Genomic DNA, 24,357 nt, shown 5'->3' on the forward strand with positions numbered 1-24,357 from the left:
TGCAGTGGACAACATGGCTCATTACAACAGTGAAGATGAGATCGTCACAGATGCTATATAAATGCAAGAATTTTTAAATAAATATTATAGTGGTTTTGCATATTTTACATGATAATCATCTTAATGTATTTTCAGAAATTTGCCACCAATCCTTCTTTCTCCATGTTGAGTTTAGGGCCTGTCAAATAATGAGTGGTAAAGGATAAATCACTGTGAGTCTACACATAAGAAACACCCGTCTTCCAAAACAAGGTGATAAATTGCACATTAACAATAAGTATAGTTTACATTAACTTGTTTGGCATAGTCATTAAGGACTAACAGAAGATGTTCAGAATACATGTGCACAAAACTCGACAGTCTCAACATCCAAAAACTGTGACATGATAAAATTAGTTGGAGCCCAACATAACATGAATATTAACTCCTTCAGACTGATTATCTTATGCAACACTTCTAGACTGTTCAAGTCTAATATATCCACTGATTCACTTACAAGAAATGCCACAGGGGACTAAAAAGTACATAAAAATACCATGATGTACAGAACAAGAAAATCTATTCGGCCTTCCAAATATTATATGCAATCTATCAATGCAATATTTACAGAGGAAAGATCTACTTAAATATTAAATGTCTTCTAAGGTCAAAAATTTAGCACTAACTACAAGAACTGTTGTTGCTTGAAATACTTGATCCTCATAACTTGTACTGAGTCCTTGATACATTTTTTTCAAATGGGTTGGGCATTGCACCCTTAAATGTTCTTACTGGGTTTGTCATTCAGAAAATAGTTGTGATAGAGCCTGACATGATAATTCTGCTGACTGTAAATATGTTTCATAACCTGTGCCAGTTCCTTAACCTTATCAGATGTCTCATCATTACAGTTGCCAAGCAAAATAAAGCAAACTGTCACACTTACATGGCAGTTTTGAGCATTGAACATGGTGAGAATAACACAATAATATTTTAGTTCCTCACAAATCCTCTCCCTAATTGACATTTGTTTCAATCCACCAGGGTATAATCATATAAATGCAATTATCAATCTAGCTCAATCCAATTTATTGATAAATTCATATATTAAACAACCCATTGTTTGAATTTACACTTGAAATCAATCTATATTATCATTAAGAAATTCCTCTGTTAGAACAAGATTTAGTCTATTTATAAGAAACAAGGGAACAGTAATGGATTTTTTGAATAGTCATAGCGATTAATCTCTCTCAATTAGTGTCCAATAAATCCTAGCATGAGAAAAGTCCTCATGGTGGAAATATGGATAAGTTACATTTATTATATTTCCTACATCAAAGTGTATTTAAAATATTAATATTACCAAAACCAATCCTATTCCTGGCTATTGTATTATGTACTGGATGTGTCAGCTCTAGTTAAGGGCCCACTAAAATAGACTGAAAACAATTTAAAACAGACCCATTTGCAGCTGGATTGGTACCAAAAACGAGTCTGAACCACATGGAGCATGGAGATGCCTGTTGCTAGTGGCAGAGCAACAGAGCAGAAGGAAGTAATTGATTGGGAGAGGCCCAGGTAGTTTTCAGGTATCTGGTTTTAAGGTGCTAAGGATCAGGCTCCATTCAATCCTCACAAAGAAATATTTTGTCTCCCCACCCCAGACCTCTCCATCTTAATCACAGACAAAGCTCCTACTTCCCAATTCCTTCATACAACCTCCATTGAATGCTTTCGGAAACCTTCCTTCAATCCCAACCACAATCATGTCCTGAGACTTACCTATCCAACTGACTACTAAGGTCAATATTCACCTGTCTCTGGCTGCAGCCTCCTTTAGCGATACATTCATTCCCATCCCATCAGGGAGTCAATCGAACTCACTATTAGGTGAGTGTCTGCACAGATTTACTTAACTGAGGCTCTGGCGTTAGTATGCAGGGTTCATTGTCTTGTACTCAGCTCCTTTATACAGTTCACCTAAATATGTGGCTCACCTTTGTGAAAATTAGTTTCGAACTTACTCTTTCCTCATTGCTCCCAACCCAAGCACAGGTTCTCTGGCCGTACTTTTCAGACAAGTTAAAGAATTTGTTGTGATTTACATTATCTATCTTTCTAGAATCAGAAAATTGCTATCATATTACATTTGAACCTCCTCTTCTCCAATGAGAACTAAGCAGTTTGCATAATCACTCCTCATTATTGAATCCCTTGGTCCCTTCATTCCCCTCAATCATTTTCGTTACTGTCCTCTCTGTCCTACAATAGCCACAATACTTAACTGCAGTAACTAGAACTGTACACAATATTCTAAGAGTGGTCAAACAAGTGATTCAGAAAATAGTAGGATTACTTTATTATCCACGCTGACCTTCTAATGCACCTTGATATCTTATTTAATTTCTCCACTGACAATGAACAATTTACAATAATTCAAAGTTATTGTGAATTAAAATTGCTTTCTACTACCTACAATCAACAAGCAATGTACATCTAAAGCAGAATGTTAAATATTCTCCAAAAATAGTAACAATGAAGAAATCCATTCAACATCTTAGGAAATGTGCAGCTTTAATTTTCTTTCTATCCTTTTCTTCCCCTTACCTTTTTTGTATCATTGGGCGGCCTTTGCTGAGAATGCATTTTAAAGTGCTGCATTGTGTCTTGAGAGTGCATTTCAAGGGGTTGAAATTATTTTGATGCAGTGTACCTCATTAATGTAGAAATATCTGGAGTACCTATGTAGTTTTAGATACCTTATCTTCAAAGTTAACAACTAGCATGAGGGTTAATTTAAGATCTGGAGCCCTGAATCATGTGGGAGAGACTCTCACAAGCTCGTTCCACTAAAGAAACTATATATGGGTTAGCTGGTCTTACTTGATCGTTCTGCATTAAGTAATGTATTTTACCATTCATTGTGGAAAACAACAGTCAAAACAAGGTCTCTTCCATGAGCATCTCTGATGAATAAAAAATATTCTTTATTAAAGTCATACAAAGGCATGAAATAACAAAATATAATTCATATTAATAAATCTGTTCATTAGAATTATGCAATACCTTGTAGATGTGTAATCTGAAAAATTGGCTAACTTGAAACCAAACTCTAGTAAAATTCAAGCCAGTGTCCAAATTGTCTCTGATTTTGTTTGTGGCTGTATTGCTTAGGAATATATATTGTGGAATTAATATATTTTGTAGAATTTTTAACCAAAAGTTATTATAAATGTTTTGGAAGATTCCTATTTTGATCAAAAATACAATTAAAATGATATGCCAAATATTTCACTTCAATTGATTTCAAAGCGTGTAACATGAGTTTGAGATTTCAGCAATACAGAAACACGATCCCTCTCGACAAGCCCAGTGTAGGTGACTAGGCATAGGCTATTAGTTTAGAAGAAGCATTGATCCAGACACAATGAGGTGTTGAATTAATATAAACAGCACTACATCTCATAACCATGTGTTAATTATGCATTTAATGACAGCAGGACTTCAATTATCCATCTGAAAGTAGGGTCACACCATTCCCTGCAGATAATAGCAATCAGTGGATCAAAAGTCCTCAATATTTTGTCTGAAATTGAGTATTTACTTCCTGATAAATCTATGTACATTCCTTAATTAAGTTGGGCGGCATGGTGGCACAGTGGTTAGCACTGCTGCCTCACAGCGCCAGAGACCCGGGTTCAATTCCCGCCTCAGGCGACTGACTGTGTGGAGTTTGCACATTCTCCCCGTGTCTGCGTGGGTTTCCTCCGGGTGCTCTGGTTTCCTCCCACACTCCAAAAATGTGCAGATTAGGTGAATTGGCCACGCTAAATTGCCTGTAGTGTTAGGTGCAGTGGTAAATGTAGGGGAATGGGTCTGGGTGGGTGCACTTCGGCGGGTCGGTGTGGACTTGTTGGGCCGAAGGGCCTGTTTCCACACTGTAAAGTAATCTAAAATCTAATCTAAGTTCCAAGCAGATGTAGGAAAGAATGTAATGTTTCTTCCATTTTAAAAATGACTATCACCTGATGAAGGAGCGTCGCTCCGAAAGCTAGTGTGCTTCCAATTAAACCTGTTGGACTATAACCTGGTGTTGTGTGATTTTTAACTTTAAAAATGAAGTATTTTTGGAAAGCCTTCTGGTTGCCCAAGTCCACTCGTCTTTTGCATTTGAAATCCTGACATCTGTATAAGAAATCATTTCCTGGTCCAAAGGTTCTGGCCGAGATATCAGTGGCATACAACTACTTAGAGTCTCTTCTAATAACTGTGGTATGCCTTTATTATTACTAAGCAATACTACACAGTCACAATGAAACTGGGTGCTGAGAAGTCCTGTGAGTTATGGTCTGTCTCAGGTGGTGAATCTGTTGGCAGATCTCTAAGTATGTCTTCAGAATATCTGGCCATGCTACCCTATCTACTGCAGCAACAAGTTGTTTTTCAAGGGCTTCTTTATACATCTTTCTTGCTATGATTTTATGTCATACACCTGTTTTTGGTCCATTTAAATTACATCATTATTTTGCCTGAATTTCCTGCTAGATGTACTGTCTCTCAGGCCTCATCCCAAGGCCATACTCAAATAAATACAGCCAATTGCTATTTTCTAAATGGAGAGAAAATTCAGAAGTCTGAAGTGCAAAGAGATTTTGGAGTTCAAGTCCAGGATTGTCTCAAGGTAAACTTGCAGGTTGAGTCAGTAGTTAGGAAGGTAAATGCAACGTTGACATTTATTTTGAGAGGACTTGAATATGAAAGCATGGATCTACTTCTATAAAGCTCTGGTCAGATCACATTTAGAGAATTGCACAGTTTTGGGCCCCATATCTGAGGAAGGATGTATTGGCCCTGGAGCATGTTTAGAGGAGGTTCACAAAAATGGTCCCAGGAATGAAAAGCTTAACATATGAGGAATGTTTGAGGACTCTGGGACGATACTTAATGGAGTTTAGAAGGATGAGGGGGGTATCTAATTGAAACTTACAGAATATTGAATGGCCTGAACTGTGTGGATGTTGGGAAGATGTTTCCATTGGTAGGAGAGACTTGGACCCGACAGCACAGATTTGGACTAAAGGGAAGACCTTTTAGAATGGAGATAAGGAGAAACTTTTTCAGCCAGAGAGTGGTGAGTCTATAGAATTCATTGCCACAGAAGACTGGAGGCCAGGTCATTGAGTATATTTAAGACGTAGATAGATAGGTTCTTGATTGTCAAGAGGATCAAATGTTACAGAGAGAAAGCAGGAGAATGGGGTTGAGAAACTTAACAGCCATGACTGAATGGTGAGGCAGACACAATGGGTTAAATGGCCTAATTTCTACCCCTATGTCTTATGGTATTATGATGATATTTCTAGCACCTTCTCACTTTCCTGCACTGCAGGTATTTTTTATGTTCTTAGCGAGGAAGGTTTTTGTTTCACTCACAGCTGCAGCACAGTTTAAAAACAATTTGAAGATTTTAGAAAGTCTATGTCTTGACCAAATTTCGCATCCTGCCTTCCTGTTCTCAAACCCACAGTTTTGTGCTTCAATGATGGTACTATTCCTTCTTCAGTGTTCCATTCCAATACCATGATTCAAACTAGTTTATGTTCAATAACATGAAAGAAAGAATAGTTGCGTGATCCAAAGCAGTTAATAAAATACAAAAGTAAATACTGCATTGCTTACACTGGTGTACACTTACTCTTGGACCAAAACTGGAGTTATGAGAATAGTAATCCTTATCCACTGAACATTAACAAAATGACTGTGCCTCCTGTCACTGTGACTGTCCTACATAGGAAAACGTCGGTTCAAAATATTCAATTGTGTTTCAGCTAATTAATACTAAATCCCAATTCCTGTAAAAGTTCTTGAGGGCAATCAAGAAGCAATGGTGGACAATTTAGTTTATCTTGCTGACGTTTTTTTGAATTTTATACCTTGCAGTCAACTTTCCCATTGATTTCATCAACAACATAGATTTATGTAAAACATCCAAAACTTTAAAAAGTGCAAAATAAGAGTTTGTTTTTATTTTAAAAGCTCTTCACATTTTAATAGAGATGATGAAATTGTACAATCTAGCCACTTTTAAAATTGGGAGATTCACTCAGTGTCCAGCCTAATCTACTTCTTAATTCATGACACTCCCTAACCAACCTCCTCTATTAATGGTTCTACACCTCAGCAGGATTTGTCTGAGAGAATACTGCTGTCTGTCATGGACCTGGATGAAAGGGAATTTGTCTCCAATCACAACAACACAAAAGGCATCATTTTAGATAGAAGCAAAATGTACTACAAATCAGTAAATAATGTAGAATTGCTGACATGGGAAAAACTGAAGCGGAGTAGAGTGCACTAATTATTTATATCAAATGTGTGACTGGAGTAGTTCTGCTGTATTCCCTGTGGTTCATTTTTCATTCAAGATTGTTTTCCAGGCAATTATTCACATTAGTGAGCCATCAGCGATCTCAATATGTGAGTAGAATAAAAAAAGGTAGACTGTCAGAAATGAGGACTTCAATCAGACAGAATAAGATGAAAGATTTACGAGCTGTGATTTACTAACTAGGAATCCCATGTCACAGAACTGCATAGCCTATATATGTTACTCTGACTTTTTTCACTCAGGTGATATGATTCACATCATTGTTCTGTCTCAAGAAGAATGATCTCTCTGGCTCTCGTGACTAGAACAGAGAATACTGTTTCAAAATAAAAGATAGGCTATTTAGGTATGTGATAACACGTAATTTCTTCACTTACAGCGTGGTGAATCTTTGCAATTCTATACTCCAGAGGGCTTTGATGTCACAGTCATCAAATATATTTAAGGCAGAGATCAATAGATTTCTGGATGTTAAAGATTGCATGGGATTGGCAGTAATTCAGTAATATAGGATTAAGGTAGAAATTGAACTATTATCTAGATGAATGGCAAAACAGAATTGATGGGCTGACACACCTACTCCTGCATCTATATCTTATATTTGCTCCTAGCTTCTAGATTTGGAAATCATTTTTAGCTGGATGTACTTTGCACATTTTCATTTGTACCATGGATAGGTAAAAGTTTTGAACCACTCCTTTTTTTAGTAGCAATGTTTTAATCTGCAAAATAAATTTTCATTTTGCTTTCAATTATGAGCCACATTTGTTTACTTTCTGATCTTCTGAAGTTTGTCTATAGAAGTTTGAACATAGAAATAGCTGCTAGGAAATATTCAGGAAAGCAACCTTTAGACCCTGCACATTATTTTATTCTCACTACCAGTTATTGTTGTGAAGAGCATAGCTTTTTGGTCCACAGGAGTGCAATGGAAGAAAGCCAAAGATTAGTTCAAAGCAACTGTGCCACATTATTATTGGAGAGAATAATATGTGCTCAGTGACTTTCAAGGCAAAATGTTTCATACAAATGAGATTCGAGCAGTTATATCACCATATGAAGCCTGTACTCAAACACAAGCTTTGTAATATGTGCCCTGTTGCATTTTTAATCAGATGCGAGGATGTACTGTCACATTAAGTAGTTCTAGGTCAGTTATCACACTCTTTTCCAGTTAGGTAGACAGTAGATTACAACTATTGTGTCATATTTCTTCACTTCCTCTGGCAGATAACCTTTCCAATTTGTCCCACAATAATTGATAGTCTATTTTTTGTTAGAGTAAGTCATCTGGAACACAGATTTGGCATTGATATCCTCTCTCAACTCATAAGATCAATTGGTTTCCATATCTGTGCCACCGGGTGGCACAGTGGCTAGCACTGCTGCCTCACAGCGCCAGAGACCCGGGTTTAATTCCCGACTCAGGCGACTGACTGTGTGGAGTTTGCTCATTCTCCCCGTGTCTGCGTGGGTTTCCACCGGGTGCTCCGGTTTCCTCCCACAGTCCAAAGATGTGCAGGTCAGGTGAATTGGCCATGCTAAATTGCCCGTAGTGTAGGTAAAGGGGTAAATGTAGGGGAATGGGTGGGTTGCGCTTCGGCGGGTCGGTGTGGACTTGTTGGGCCGAAGGGCCTGTTTCTACGCTGTAAGTAATCTAATCTAATCTAATCTTTAAATGAAAAACAGTGCATAATTATATATTTATTCAGGTGATAATTACTTTACCCTATTTATCATGAGGAGAAAGTGAGGACTGCAGATGCTGGAGATCAGAGCTGAAAATGTGTTGCTGGAAAAGCGCAGCAGCTCAGGCAGCATCCAAGGAGCAGGAAAATCGACATTTCGGGCATGAGCCCTTCTTCAGGAATGAGGAAAGTGTGCTAAGCAGGCTAAGGTAAAAGGTAGGGAGGAGGGACTTGGGGGAGGGGCGTTGGAAATGCGATAGGTGGAAGGAGGTTAAGGTGAGGGTGATAGACCGGAGTGGGGATGGGGTCAAAGAGGTCAGGAAGAAGATTCGGCCTATCACCCTCACCTTAGCCTCCTTCCACCTATCGCATTTCCAACGCCACTCCCCCAAGTCCCTCCTCCCTACCTTTTACCTTAGCCTGCTTAGCACACTTTCCTCATTCCTGCAGAAGTGCTCATGCACGAAACGTCGATTTTCCTGCTCCTTGGATGCTGCCTGACCTGCTGCGCTTTTCCAGCAACACATTTTCGGCCCTATTTATCATGACACCACCTCGTGTTCCTTTGTATTTCATGAAGATAAAACAATTGTGTATTGAAAATATGAGTAAAGAAAGTACTTAAACAAAATGCTGCTCAATTCAAGCAGTTTAAAAAAATTAATTCCAGCAGTAATTTGTTTTTATAGCTTTCATCAAAGGTCGCAATACTGCAGTAGAAACCCACACTGCTGTCTACCACTATCATCATTGTTTTTGTCACCAAGGGAACAATTGTTAGTGAACAGGAAGGCACATGATATTACTTAAACACGTAAAGTCCATGCAAAAAAATCTGTTGGCATAATACCTCCCTTTCCTACCTCTTCCTGTTCCTCCATGTCCTGTTTCTCTCCAAATAAATCCTATGCCTGTCTCAGGTGAGAAGGAATGAGGTGAAGCTTTATGTGTTAAGAGAGACTCAGTGACCTCCCATATGCAGAAGCGTACTACAAACTTTGAGATGTTGCTTATATCTTCAGCAATAGCCCGGCAGGAGCCGAATGCACTGAAGTTAAGAGCCCTGTTACCTGAACAGCCAGAGGCAATGTTGACCTGGGGTTACAATTTTGGAAGCAGCAGCTGCAGATAGATTTCAGTCAACAACCTTATGTGTGAAAAAAGATGTTTCACTGAAGTTCAGGCAAAAGAATGCTCATAAACTATCCTCAGTAGATATGAACTCTTGCTGAGATTCCATCCCTCCCTTCTCCTTCTCCATCCTTTCCTAGCAGTTTATTCTGTTCATCATGACCACTGGTCATTTGCTCATTCATGTTCCAAACCTGTGAGGCAACACAAATTGGAATGCGACTTCTTTCAGAATGAGCTTTTAAGTAAATAGGAAAATACTTCATCACCAGCAAGACTACTGCATTTAAACTGTTCAATAACTATAGAAATTATTCAGAAACACACAGAATTACACCAAAAGGTAGAAGAAATTGTAAGAAATAAGCATGCAAGTAGTTTATGATTCTTTTAAGCGATGTTGTTGGGGTTCCTTCATGCTGCTAAGTATCATGTTTAGCTGTGCATGGTAAATTAGGGTGACATCTGGAAAGTGGATTTTGAAAGTGGCAGCACCAGTTTAGCTTTGCACAGTGATTAACATCATAATCTGCCTGTTTCATGACTTGTTACTGGACATTATGGCCAACTCATTTGCCAGGGCTACAATCTCCATTTTTCACTTCAGAAGTGTGTATTGGCACCTTAAACCTTATTTAAGTGTTCATACAATTAGGTATGTAGCCTACTATATAAGTGCTATGGGGTTCAATTTAAACCTCTTAAATTATTTATAAACATATTTATTTCACAACATTACAATCATTAACTATGGTCATGTATGCTGAGAGAAAATAGTGTGTCAATGTTTTATGCATCTTCTAACCCAAACAACAATAAAGTCAAGGGATGCCTGTGCGTCCCCAGTTTCCAATGTGGCTAATGTGTTTCAAGTGCAGGAGTAATGTAACTTTTGCTTCCTCCAAGCTGTCTGGGACATTTACCCTAATTGTTGATAATGGCCTTGACCTCTACACATGATAGATACCTAAAATGTTCAACCATCCACACACATCATGGACAAAAAGGACAACTGAAAAACTAGGCCCTATGTGTTTTCACTGTTTTCACGTGAGCTACAATAATTTTTTGTGAAAAGCATCACAGAAATTTCATTTATCTTGATGGAGAACACATACATTAGGAAAACTTTGCTGCATTGACTAGGATACAGGATGTACTTTGGGTCAGGGATTTCAATGATCATCACTAAATGTGACTGGGAACATCATTGCTGACCGAGCTGGCGGAGTCTTGAAGGACACATCTGCCCAACTTGTGCTCACCAGTTCACCTGTCACAGATGTCTCTGTCATTGATAGTATTAGATGGGAGTGACCGTTGCACAGTCTTGGTGGCGATAAAATTCCACCTTAACACTGAAAATACTGTCATTAGCACTTTGAATGTGCTTAATGGGTAAGAGGCAGAACAGATTCAAAAACTCATTGCTGGGCAGCCATGAATGATCAAAATCAGAAATTGTTGGAAAAATTCAGCACATTTGGCAGCATCTGTGGAGAGAAAGGAGTGTTAACATTTCAGGTCCAATGACGCTTAGTCAAAACAGAACATCCTGAAGAAGCGTCACTGGACCTGAAATGTTAACTTTGCTTTCTCTTTCCACAGATGCTGTCAGACCTGCTGAGTTTTTCTAGCGATTTCTGTTTTTCTTTCTGATTTCTAGCATCCAAGGTTCTTTTGGTTATTTTCCAACCATGATCATAGGCCATTAGCAGTAGTAGCAGAACTATGCTCAACCACAACCTCATGGTCCAGCATATTCCTTACAATTCCATTAAGCCACGAGATCAATCCTGGAACAATAAAAAGTGTCCGAGGATAATGCTAGGAGCAGCATTAAGCGAAACTAAAGTGAGTGTCAGGTAATGTTGCAGCACAGGACTACTTGCATGGCAGAAGCAGCATACAACAGAACTACCTGATCTCAAAACCTCTGCAATCCTGCCACATCACTTTGACTATTGATGGACAAATAATAGCTAAGGTGAGGAGGAGGCTTCACAATCATGGTATCAAACTCAAAGAAAAGGCATATAATTATGCAAAGACAAGTGGCAGATCAAAAGATTATACAACATATAAAAAGAAGCAAAGAATTACTCAAAGGTTAATAGGAGCAAAAAATTAGAGTACAAGAGGAAGTTAGCCAAAAATATATTAACAGACAGGAATTTTTTTTATCAGAAAGTGTTAGTCCTGTAGAAATTGTGTCTTGGAATTTAGTAATAGAGAATAAAGAGATAGCAGCTGAACTGAACAGACATTTTGCGCTGATCTACACTAAAGAGGATACAAGTAACATTCTGGAAATATCTGTAAATCAGGAATTCAAAGAGAGGGAGAACTCAAGAAAATTACAGATACCAGTGAAGTATTGCTGAGTAAATTGTTGGAGCTGCAAGTTGATTAATCTTGGGTACTGACTGATTTCATCCAAGGATCTTATAACAAGTAACAAATGAGATATTTGATGCATTGGTTTTCATTTTCCAAAACTTAACTAAGGGAAGAAAAATAACTAAGAATTCTGAGGGATGTAACTTAGCTCCTGACTCCCCAAAATATTTCTCCCATCTACAAAGTGAAAATCAAAAGTGGAGTGGAATACTCTCATGGATGAGGGCAATTCCAACAACACTCAAGAAGCTCAAAGATATCCCGGATAAAGTGAACCACGTGATCAGCACCCTTCCACCAATGTAAACATTCTGGTTCTTTACAGTGGCAGCATAGTGAACTATGTACAAAATGCATTGATGCTCCTTCCACTGCACCTTCTAACCCCAACCTTCTACCACAAAGCAAGAAAAGGGCAGTAGATGCATGGGAATACAAGAAGCTACAAGATTCCCTCCAAGCCAGACACCATCCTGACTTTCAACTGTATCGCCATTCCTTCACTGTCACTGAATCAAAATCCTGGAACAATCTGCTGTAACAGCACTGTAGCTACACGCATCAGATGGACTATAGTAGTTCAAGAAGACAGTTGATCTCTATTTTCTCAAGGACAATTAGGGATGGGCAACAAATGTTGGCCTTGCCTGCTAGGCCTAAGTCCTGTGATAGAGGAGTTTTAGGAACTGGATTACTTGTTAAAATGAATCTGATATGGATTTTCTGATCATAATGCATAACATAAGAGAGGTGATGTTCTTGTGGTATTATTGCTAGCCCATTAATCTAGAACCTCGGGCAATGTTTTGGGGATCCAGGTTCAAATCCTCCCATGCTGCTGATGGAATTAGAATTCAGTAAATATCTGGAATTGAGAACATACTGATGACCATAAAACCACCTTTGATTGTCAGATAAACCCAGCTAGTTCACCAATGTCCACCAGGATATGAAATCTGCCATTCTTACCTGGTCTGGCCTATAAATGACTCCAAACATTTCCCAATGTGGTTTACTCCTAACTGTTCTCTGAGATGATCTAGCAAGTCATTCCATTGTAACAATCATGAGAAATTCTCCAAAGAGAAATCAGTCTGGATGAGTCATCTGGCACATGGACTGCAGGGGCTCAAGAAGATGGCTCACCACCACCTCCTCAAGGGCAACAAGGGACAGACGATAAATGCTGGCCCAGGCAGCAATACCACATCCCATGAGTGAATAAAGAAAAGTACAACTTTCCAGTACATCAATAGGTTATTAAAAGTCCTTTACATAACATAGGCTAATGTTTGAATTATGTTATTCAATCGCCAACGATTATAGCATTGTTTTCTCAAACATGACTTTAACTAAGGCTTATTATAACTGATCATGATGTCATTGAACTCAAACCGTTAACTCTATACTTCTCTCAACAAATGCTTCCGCACCTATTGTGTTTCTCCTGCACTCTTTTTTTGTAAGACATACAGTCACTGTTGTGTTCATAGAAACCTGCTTCAATTTCAGGTTCTGCGTGAGGACTGCCAAAAATAAAACCATTTTGATCTGAGAAAGCTTTGCTTCTTTTCCCGTTGCACAAATTCCCAATGTTCTTAATTGCTAAAAGAAAGGTTGACCCTACCCTCTTGCAACTAACTTTCCACATCTCCTTTGCTCTTCGTTATTCAACATCTTAGCAATCCCAAGTCACATGTGCACTTCTTGGAACCTCAAGATGCCATAATCAGAAAATCAATTTGACCCTAATTCAAAACATTCTCCAGTTTCTTTTGTGCTTAAAGGGGCATCACACAGAGGTTTTTTTCCCAATACATGGTCCATCACAATCTACTGAATTGTGCATCGACCGAGGAATCAAAATTGTTAGAAATACATGTGAACTGTATGATTGAAACAGAAACTTTAAAATAAAAGGATTCTGATATTCTACTTATTCCATGTAAAACATTGATCTGAAAAGAGTTATACTTACACTCAAAAGCACAACAAAAGCTATTTTAAAAATGGTTTTGAGAAGGATATTATACTGAAATTTGAAACTTACTTTATCATTATCAATATAAAAGGTAAAAATACAACACGGCTTGTTGCTATAGCAACAAGATTATTTCAAATGATACAGCTATCATCAGCACCCGTGAGCTGTCTTGCCTTGATGGGTAATTAGCACCTCAAGGCTAATAGTGATTGCAATGCCTGATCAAAATCATGTTGTCACAGTTATCATCCATCAAAAGTTTGTTAAAGACTGCAGTTCGACAATCCCTGCGGCGTTCTTGTCAAAAGGTTTGGGGCATTCTCTGAAGTTATTACAAGTCCAGTAACAATCTTGTTTAGCACTGCATCACTTGTTAATGCAAGTCTGGGTTGAGAAATAAGTGAACTTTGAGTTCAATTGCTGGCTTTAATGAATTGCTGGCTTTGTACTTTGTTGCTCGTGCCTGGATAAGCTTTTGTTTAGTCACATAGAATAATAACATATGTGCTTTTTAGAATCTTCCTCTGCCAGGGAAATGACAGCTTTTTTTTCGCCCGAGATAAAATATGTAGAAATTCATAGTCTACAGTCAGAAGCCCAGCTATTGTTAGTAAAATCTTGCACTGAGGATAATGGATACTTCGTCACTATGTAAGAAAAGTTTTCTTTCTTTTCTTCACTGAGTTAATGCTTACCAATCAAAATGATAGCAAACAGTGATTATTTTTGGTGTTGAATCTGCAAAACAACAAATGTGCTAGTGAAATAAAACAAAAAAATATTCAAAGGCCAGGCAACATCAATGCAGAGAAAAACAGTGTTAATGTTTCAGGTCATCAAGAGTGGAATGGTCAGATAACTAGGCAACAGTAACCATGGTACCTGTGCAATAATGTTAGTTTCTCAATTATTCAGACCACCTATTAATTGGTTAAAATGTGAAAGGCTTTATGAAGTCACTATAATAGCTCACGAGGAAAGTATTGATGTGATTGTTTGCTGTCAAATGTAATAATCCCAATATCCAGATCAGGAGATATCATGCAACATTATATAGTATTGTCAAAAACTATATTCATTACTAAATAGATAAATTAATTTTCATGATTAACAGATGCCGTCCTTTTGTTATATGACAGTGAGGTATTCCTTAGGCACATTTAAATGCTCATGGCAACATAATTAGATATATACAATATCAAACAAAATAATGCATTTCCATATTTAACAAAGGCCAACTGCTTTTATGCAAAAGTGGAGGAGATAAGGATAAATGTTGCATATTTAAGGCAAATTGAACCTTTACTTAATTGCTACCCAAAAATTAGTAGCTGATTTTTTAATAAATGCATAGCCAACAATCAAAGCAGTGCTCTTGACTTTAGGACCAAAACTCAAAATTCAATTTAAAAACATAGTTAGAAGCATGTTTGTAATTAAAATTACAGACTGCAGATGTTGTAAGTGTAAAACATGGGCAGAAAACCTAGAAATATGCACCAAATCTACAGCTTTGAGCAGATTATTTAGATTGTCTTTTTGGATGTAGAAATTGGGGTCCACCTCCAAAATTTTGAAATTCTTTTCTAATCTGTAATATACCCCTTTTTTATTGTTTCGAATGCTATGATAAGTAATGGATAAGAGTCTAACAGCTGCACTAATTGTTTAGAGAGGAAGGAAGATTTCTTAAAGCTATCATTAAAGTTACAATCATCTTGTTGTTGGTGAAATTCAGAAGATAATATATGCTATTGTGCTTCAAGCCAACTTTTTCTAAGCAAATTTATTTACCTCATAAAATTCATAATTAGCTAAAGGCGGATTGCTAAAAATTCACTCAAGACTGGGTGTAAATTGTAAAGTAAAGTGGTCGATGTTTGATCATTTTTCTTTACTCAACATAACTCATCAACATGCAAAGTCTAGCTAGCTTGGATCTTTGAAATATGGTCAATATTAAAAATTACACCATGACACCAAGCTGAAGCATTGTTGCATGAAACCTGCTGTTACTATATCTTAGAAAGCCCCAGGACCTGTGACTCATTGCCTCTGATGATCATTTTGCAATGTCAACTGGTACTGTTCTTCAGCTTTAACAGAGTTTACAAAACATATTGAATAGTCCATCACAGTTTGTGCAATTCAGTTTTTCTAATTATTCAAGTTTCTGTCTTGATACTTGTGCTTCTCAACAAAAATATTTGTACCTAGTCATGTCATAAAATTCAAATTCTAGTAAATACAGCTTTCCTTTTTTTTATGTTGATGTTTGGAATTGTTGCTTTAAAAGCTTGAAATTTAAAAACAGTCTTGTTGAAGTCAGTGCGATGTGGGCTATGGTGAGATTTGTGGCAGAATTCAGTGAAATTGGTGGCAAGACTCTTCACTCCACCTTTTATGCTTTTGACAAGCAATGCAGTGAGCTTCTCGCTAGGCGCTGGCAAGTTGCCGAGTAAAGTGGTGATTGCTTACTAATCACATTGTTGATGGGCCAACTCACCTTAATCACTTAATATTCAGCATTTCAATTTTGCAAACTCGCAAGCCAAATAGAGTCATAGAGATATACAGCATGGAAACAGACCCTTCAGGCCAAACTGTCCATGCCGACCAGATATTCCAACCCAATCTAGTCCCACCTACCAGCACCCGGCCCAAGTCCCTCCAAAACCTTCCTATTCATATACCCATCCAAATGCCTCTTAAATGTTGCAATTGTACCAGCCTCCACCACATCCTCCTGCAGCTCATTCCATACACGTACCACCCTCTGTGTGAAAAAGTTGCCCCTTAGGTCTCTTTTATATCTTTCCCCTCTCACCCTAAACCTATGCCCTCTAGTTCTGGACTCCCCAACCCCAGGGAAAAGACTTTGTCTATTTATCCTATCCATGCCCCTCATAATTTTGTAAACCTCTATAAGGTCACCCCTCAGCCTCCGACGCTCCAGGGAAAACAGCCTTTCTCTGTAGCTCTGTAGCTCTGTGGCTCTGTAGCTCAGATCCTCCAACCCTGGCAACATCCTTTTAAATCTTTTCTGAACCCCTTCAAGTTTCACAACATCTTTCCGATAGGAAGGAGACCAGAATTGCACGCAATATTCCAACAGTGGCCTAACCTTGTTGAGAAATCTCAACATGGAAATCAGAAAGCTTTCCTGGTAAATTCAACTTGCTGCTTGCTCTACAAGACCTCCATGTTGGACACCAGGCCCCAACATTTCAATGGGCTAAATTGGTATCAGCAACATCCTCACCTCATCCAGGGGTATTGTCATCCAAAATGTTTCAACCTCCAGGAACTCTCATGGTTCATCTCTGCTCACCTTTCAGGATACTTCTGCACAATGCCGCACCTCAAGCTGCACTGGTAACTATCATTGTAACGTTGCAGCAAGGACACTGTTTTCTCAGGGATATGTGCTCCCAGTTTACTGGACCAGGCTGCCTCTCCAGGCCCTTCACTTGCTGTCTTAGCACATAACTACTCTGAGCCTACCTGAATAGTAATTGTATCCCTACCTTGCATTGCCATGCCTTGCCTTTTTATGCTTTACTTCTCAGCCAGAAATACCAGGCTCACACTACTTCTATTTTGCCTTGCCATTTAAAGCAGTCACAAGGAAAGTAAGCTTTTCATGGTTGTCAGCAGGGTTAGGTCAAGTTAAGGGAGATACCCTTCACTCAGGGAGACCAGGCATAGTAGGTTGAGGGCAGCCTTTAAGATCAATCCAGAGACTTGTAAGTGATCAGTCAGCCACTCAGGACTGTCAGAATCAGAATGCTCTCTTGACTCTGCAGACAATCCAAGACTCTGCAGACTTTGCAGATAGCCCTGTCTTGACCTTTCCTGCCCTATTGTGGGCTGCATTCCTCCTGGAATGAAGAAGTAGTAGGTATTAAGGGAGATGGAAGTGGGTGGCAAAACTGTTACATTTTGCTGATGTGGGGAAGTGTCCTGAGCGGGTGAGTCAACAGCACGGAGGACATGTAGGGTTAGTGGTGTCAGTAGTTATGGTGGTGTTGGGGTGAGAGTGAATGAGGAAAGATGTTGCGGCAGTGGTGAGGAAGAGATAAATGCAACTTTAGGCCCTATGAACTAGATTGTGACTAAAATCTGGAAATGTAATGTCATCTCAGGTGAAACTTATTGGGAAAGGTATCAATTTTCTGAATTTAAACCTGTCTTTTCCTGTCACTACTTTGAATAATTTGATCAGATCAGCCCTTAAGCTACTAAATTCTAGAGAAAACAGGTATAATTTGTATAATTTATCCTCATAACTGAACCCCAGAGGTCCAGGTGTCATCCTTGTAAACGTACATTGTAATCCCTCCAAGGCCAATATATCTTTGCTAAGGTGTGGTGCCCAGATCTATTCACAGTATCTCAAGTGGGATCTACCCAGAGTTTTGTATAGTTGCAGTATAATTTCTGCATCCTTCTACTGCAGTTCTCTAGATATAAAGGCCAGCATTCTACTAGTGTTCTTAATTATTTTGTGCATCTGTTCATAGCATTTTAAAAGTCTACGCCTCTGAATCCCCAAATTTTCTGACTATATTTAATTTCATACTATCGAGATTGATTGCCAAGTTTTGTTTAGATTTACATCGAGGTTTGACTCTGATTGGTCAAGGCATTTTCCTATGAAATGAAGGAAGCAAGTAGCAATCACAAATTTTCTTGAATTAATACAGGCCCAGTTCATGTCCATGTCTTTTTCTATCTGCAAAGAACAGGGACATTATCTATTAATATACATAGCTTCTAATATGCACAATTGCACTAACTCTGAGCCTGACTGATGTTCCTAAATTGTTTTGTCAGCATAATTCGTTAGAGACCATTTGCCAACCATTCAGCTCTCTCCTTGCAGACTGTATAAATTTTGTTAATTGTCCTGATGAATGCAAGTCAAAACGTTTTGATAAAATATATCTTGCATTTATTCATTTTGATGAAGCAAAAATCACCGTTGAGGAGGGCATTATTATCTGACCCATTGCCATCAATCTGGAAACTGAGGAAAAGCAGTGGAATAAATTAGAGGGAGATGTGAAAGGACCACATTGAATGTCTTACTACCCTCCTAACTAATACTTAAATACAAGGAAACCTTGACTTCAAATTCATCCATCGTGTGCTTAATAGCGAGCAGATCTAACGACGTCTGTCGCTGAATGCATTTGAGGAATAACGCAGAGACAAGCCAGGCTTCAAAAGCCTAGCCGTATATGATATGGATGTAGGAGATGCCTGTCCCATTATGCAACATTGGTGCAATAAAGCTGGTCCAGTTTCAGGAGGAGATTAACTCGTGCTGGATCCCTAATTAATGGAGACATCAGCAGAAGATGCAGTTATCCCCTTGTACTTTTGACAAACTAGACAGCTCACCAGGCTCTGCACTCACAACTAAAAATAATGCATTGGCTAAATCCAGCTCTTAACCAATTTCCTGGTCGGAATATTGCATAGATATGGTAAATAAAACAGTCTACCATACCAAAATAGATTTAAGGAGAAAGTGAGGACTGCAGATGCTGGAAATCAGAGCTGAAAATGTGTTGCTGGAAAAGCGCAGCAGGTCAGGCAGCATCCAAGGAGCAGGAGAATCGACGTTTCCTGAAGAAGGGCTCAGGCCCAAAACGTCGATTCTCCTGCTTCTTGAATGCTGCCTGACCTGCTGCGCTTTTCCAGCAAAATAGATTTACTCAAGGACACTGAGAGGTGCCTGGACTGTCTGCTTGAAGGAACTTTCTACCTCCAAAATTCCAGATAGGTTATACCTGTGTCAAGTGCCATTTATGGTCTGAAATTTCCTTTCAAAGACTAATGAACCAGATAATGCAATATTTCTCATTGTGTAGTGTATCGAGACAACCTCCTAGTGGAACAGCCCTGGAATAACCCAAATGGGGCCTCAGTGTGCAGGTTACTGTCAAACAAATGCTGCTTGATGTCATTGTTGATGACATCTTCCATCACTTTATTGATGATTGAGAGTAGACTGTGGTACATTAATTGCCTTTTTAGATTTGACCTTGCATTTTTGTGCACAGGACTTATGAGGGCAATTTTCCACATTGTCAGATAGATGCTAGAGTTATAGCTTGCAGGTGAGACAGCAGGTTCTTGAACCCTAGTTTTCAGTGCCATTGTGGAATAGTGGCAGGGTCATATCCTTTGCAATATCCAATGCCCTTCAGCCATTTCCTGAAATTATGTAGAGGGAATTTAGTTGTTTGGAAGTCAAAGACTAGTTACTCAGGGAATGCCTTGGAGGCGCCAAGTTGGATCATTCACTCGAGACTTCGAGCTGAAGATTGTTGCAAATGCTTCAGCCTTAACTTTCTAGGTATCTTTTGATATTTTGAAACAAAATCAGCTTCCTTACTTCCTAACTTTCCCGAAGAGAACTGAAAGAGACCCAGTTAAAAGTGGAAAGATATTAGCTGAGGTACAGAGAAATTATTTAAGTTGGTGTGAATGTGTTTGATGTATTAATTGTTTTTATTTCTTTACATTTGTAATAAAATGTGAATACATCTGATTTAATTCTAATTTCATGTGGAAAAAGTGTCTTGTTGATAGATCAACACCGAAGTGCTTTGAACTTTATTTATTTTAAATTCCAAAATGTGTTTTTTCAAAGAGCACTGTTACAGGCAAATAAAGTCTGCAATACTGTCTGGTGAAATACTTTATGAGGCCTATGCAATGTCACACCTGTAGAATTTCAGGGAAGCTTTAGAGACAGAGAAAAACACAGCCAGAGATGATAATAGGGTGAATTATTTCCTCTGTAGCCCCTCTCAGCAAGAAACCACTTCTCGCAGATATATTTGTGTTTTATCCCTCTAAGAAAAAAAATCATAGAATGGGTTTAGAAATTGACTATTACCCTGGTATCTGTGTACTGGTGAAAAACGTTGTTGTACTAGAAGAATATGTGCTGGTAAAGTGAGCTTCGAGAGCTATGAAGATAGCATTCAAAGAGCCATCTACTAGTCACTCCTACATTGTAGTTAAAATGTCTTTTGCTTTGAATGCTGCAAGCCAACTAGCCAAAAAGCCAAACAGAAGGAACAGGGCAAGAAGGACTCTCTCGCTCTGAGTGCTGCCAATGCCCACCATCAAAAGGAAACAGGACTAAAGGATTTTAACTAACCTGCGAAAGCCAAGAAACCTGAAAACAACTGTCCAAATACCAACACTCTACCATCTATGTTTCATGAATGATCCAGAGAGACTGATCTATATAGCTTCTGACTTTTCTTTTGGGCTCACACCTTATTCCTAATTTGTGGGTATGTATGCTGTGTTATTATTCCTTTCACATTTATTAACCAATAAGCTCACACTCAAGAAAGGCTGGTTAAATTGGCTCCTTTTGAAACATAAATTCCATTGGGCTGAAGAAAAGGCATCGACAAGGGAAGGATCCTTTTAAAATTTACCTTTTTGAAAACAACCAAGGGAGACGGTGTGAAAAAACTATCTCTCATCATCCAGGAGTTTGATGATTTGGGGTATCAGGCTGCTGCTGTAATTAACTTGGAAAATCTCACTTTAGGTCTTGCTGTATCTCAATACCAATTGTGCTATAGTTAAAGGAAAAACATAGTGATCGAGTGGTGAAACAAATTGTGTACATGTTTTGAAACAACCTTGGTTCCCTTACTTTCTAACAGTACTGTAATTAAATCCTAAAGATCCAGTACAGAGAAGTTATTGAGAATGAAATAAAGTAAAATGTGTCACAGATTCCTACATAAAATGTCATTACATTTATTTCAAATTGGTGACTTGGGCTCATATTCAATTTCAAATATATGCAATACATTTTTTTTCTGCCTTTTCAAATGTTGATGTATCTGCTATGTTTTCAAAGTTTACTGTTCATTCTTCATATGTCCAGCATTCACTGTTCTAATAAAAATCATATGAATTACTAACAGGTGTTAGGTGACAATTTAGAGTTTATGTTTTGCTTAGAAATGCAGTTTTTTTCCCTTAATTTGTTAACTGTGTCATTTAATTTTGCTGCAATTCTGAATTTTTAAAATATTTAATTACTTAGCATCCCTAGTGCCATCCCTAAAATGAACATAGTATTCATTTTCTTCTTCATTTTTTAACATTAGAAAATGTATCCACTTTAAGTTTCACAAATTTCTGGTGAAGCAACAAGGCCTATAATATATGACAAATTACTCAGTTCACAACGAGCAAGAAATTGCCAAGTTTAAAGAATTTGGAATTGTGTTGCATTGTCCTGTATCTGAATGAAGATATAGAGATGATTAACTATTGTTTATATATTCTATTTTAAATGTTCCAGGTCCCCCAGGATGAATGGGGAGGATATCCACTGGGAAACAAAGATGAGGAGATCCCCTGCCGAAGGATGAGAAGTGGCAGCTATATAAAAGCAATGGGAGATGAAGAAAGTGGCGAATCTGACACGAGCCCAAAAGGTTCACCAAAAGCTGCTAGTCTCCATGAAACACTAATGAAAGCTGCTGGTCAGAAAGTAGATCATCAGAAGTAAGCATTTCTTTCATTTTCTATTTCCTTTTCTGGAGTGTGTATAGAGTGTTGAGCTTTGGCAGAGCAGCTCCTGCATGTCATTAGGTTGAATATTTGAAGTATCTTCGATGCAGGCATATATATTAAAAAAGTTTAAAACTAGGGGTGTGCATTAAGGAACAATATCTTTGAGATTCCATTGAATCTCTACAGTGTGGAAACAGGCCATTCCACCCAACAAGTCCACACCTACCCTCTGAAGGGCATCCCAACCAGACTCACTCCCCTACCCTACCCTTGTAAACCTGCATTTCCTATGACCAACCTACACACCTTTTGTACTATGGAAGGGAACTGGAGCACCCAGAGGAAACCCACACAGACCATGGGAGAATGTACAAACTCCACAGAAACAGTCACCCGAGGCTAGAATTGAACCTGGGTCCCTGGTACTGTGAAGTAGTAGTGCTAACCACTGAGCTACCGTGCTGTCCGATGACATTATAAAAATTGCAAGTGCGTATTTGAAGTTGACTATTTTAACTGAAACAGCCTCTTATATATGATTTTCAATTCTGGTGTTCAGTATTCAGTTCTGTGCAGCACAGCTCAGGAATTATGTACAGTATTAGCCTTTGAGGAGATGCAGTCAAACTCACTGAAACACTAGAACTAAAATAATTAGATTAGATTAGATTAGTTACAGTGTGGAAACAGGCCCTTCGGCCCAACAAGTCCACACCGACCCGCCGAAGCATATACCACCCAGACCCATACTCCTACACTTACCGCTTCACCTAACACTACGGACAATTTAGCATGTTCAATTCACCTAACCTGCACATTTTTGGATTGTGGGAGGAAACCGGAGCACCCGGAGGAAACCCACGCAGACACGGGGAGAATGTGCAAACTCCACACAGTAAGTCGCCTGAGGCAGGAATTGAACCCGGGTCTCTGGCGCTGTGAGGCAGCAGGGCTAACCACTGTGCCACCGTGCCGCCCACCAATTGAATTATGAAAACAGATTTTGGGCATAGAATATTTAGGAGTGACCTGATTGAGAAGTTAAAAACTTGTTAAGGATTTAACAGGGCAGATGGAGAGAATTTTTTTCAGGGGTAGCCCAGAAAAGCAGGCTTAAATTAGAGCTATTCAGGATGGCATCAGGTAAAAATCTGGAACATTTACCCCTAAATTGTTGTTAAGGTTAGGTCAATTGGAAATTTCAAAATTAAGATCCATGGATTACAGGGGTATTGTAGGATATGGAGCTAATTGTTTTCAAGAAGGAGATACCTTGAGGTTAAAGGAGCAAAGGTCATGGGTGAAAGTAGAAACAGTGTACTGAGTAGAATGATCAGGTATGATTATATTGAATGCTGGAACAAGCTCGAAGGACTGAGAGGCCTACTCATGTTCCTATTCTCTCTGTTTCATGATGCATGTAAATTGAGTTAAAATTCAAGTCTACCATGGTCTAGTTGTATGGCAGAACAGTCTCAAAGGCATGAATCACCTAGTCCTGTTCCTATACTCCTATGATCCTATGTAATAATGGAGTTAGGCAATTTTCTGATTAAGGCACTAGAACTATCACATATTCATTAAATATTGCATGATGGCGGGTGTGCAACATGTGGTCCATTAAACATTGGATATGGGTGTGCAGCAGTTGGTGCTCCAATATTATATGTAAAATGAGCTAAGTATGCTGAAAGAAATTAGAGACATCAAGTGATAATATTAGAAATGTATTTCTTTTAAATTCAATGTATGTATGATCTGAGTTGGTGCATGTAGCTGATTTAAATTGAATGACAGCAGTAGCGGACCACACACTGAAGGAGAACCACTTACACCCAGATTGCGTAATGGCCAACCAGAGCAAACTATCAATTGTGAAAGTTGCAGGTATTTCTATCTAATACAGAGATGATGGGGCCAGGATGCAAGATCCTGCTAGTGCTTCAGTGCTGCAATTCTGAACTGCTGAGGATGGTAGTGATTGATTTTTTTTTTAAATTGTCTTTATTTAATACTTCAGTGAGCTCAACATGACATATAATTAATCAGAAAAGATGGTGTTAGTTTTAATAATGGATTTAATGTAAATCTGTGATAAATACTTTTTGTATTTATGTATCATAAAGACACTAACAACATAGAAACTGAAAATAGGGACAATGCATGTCAACACCTGAAAGGAGAAATATGAGTTAAAGGTCAGCTATCACCTGTTA

The 24,357-nt window shown here is 38.5% G+C and overlaps 1 protein-coding gene across 6 annotated transcripts in view; it reads left to right on the forward strand.

Annotated features, from left to right (window-relative positions):
- Window positions 1-24,357, forward strand: part of dlgap2a (discs, large (Drosophila) homolog-associated protein 2a) — a 974,428-nt gene that overhangs the window by 846,064 nt on the left and 104,007 nt on the right. For all 6 annotated transcript variants that reach the window (XM_087978243.1, XM_043678985.2, XM_043678996.2 and 3 more), the window contains one exon: window positions 21,927-22,132. In XM_087978243.1, the coding sequence (XP_087834369.1) occupies window positions 21,927-22,132 (206 nt within the window). The remainder of the gene's footprint in view (window positions 1-21,926; window positions 22,133-24,357) is intronic.

The sequence above is a fragment of the Chiloscyllium plagiosum genome, unplaced genomic scaffold (genome assembly GCF_037043375.1).
Source record: "Chiloscyllium plagiosum isolate Xiang-an unplaced genomic scaffold, Cpla_swu_hap1 HiC_scaffold_3, whole genome shotgun sequence".
NCBI classification, from domain to species: Eukaryota; Metazoa; Chordata; class Chondrichthyes; order Orectolobiformes; family Hemiscylliidae; genus Chiloscyllium; species Chiloscyllium plagiosum.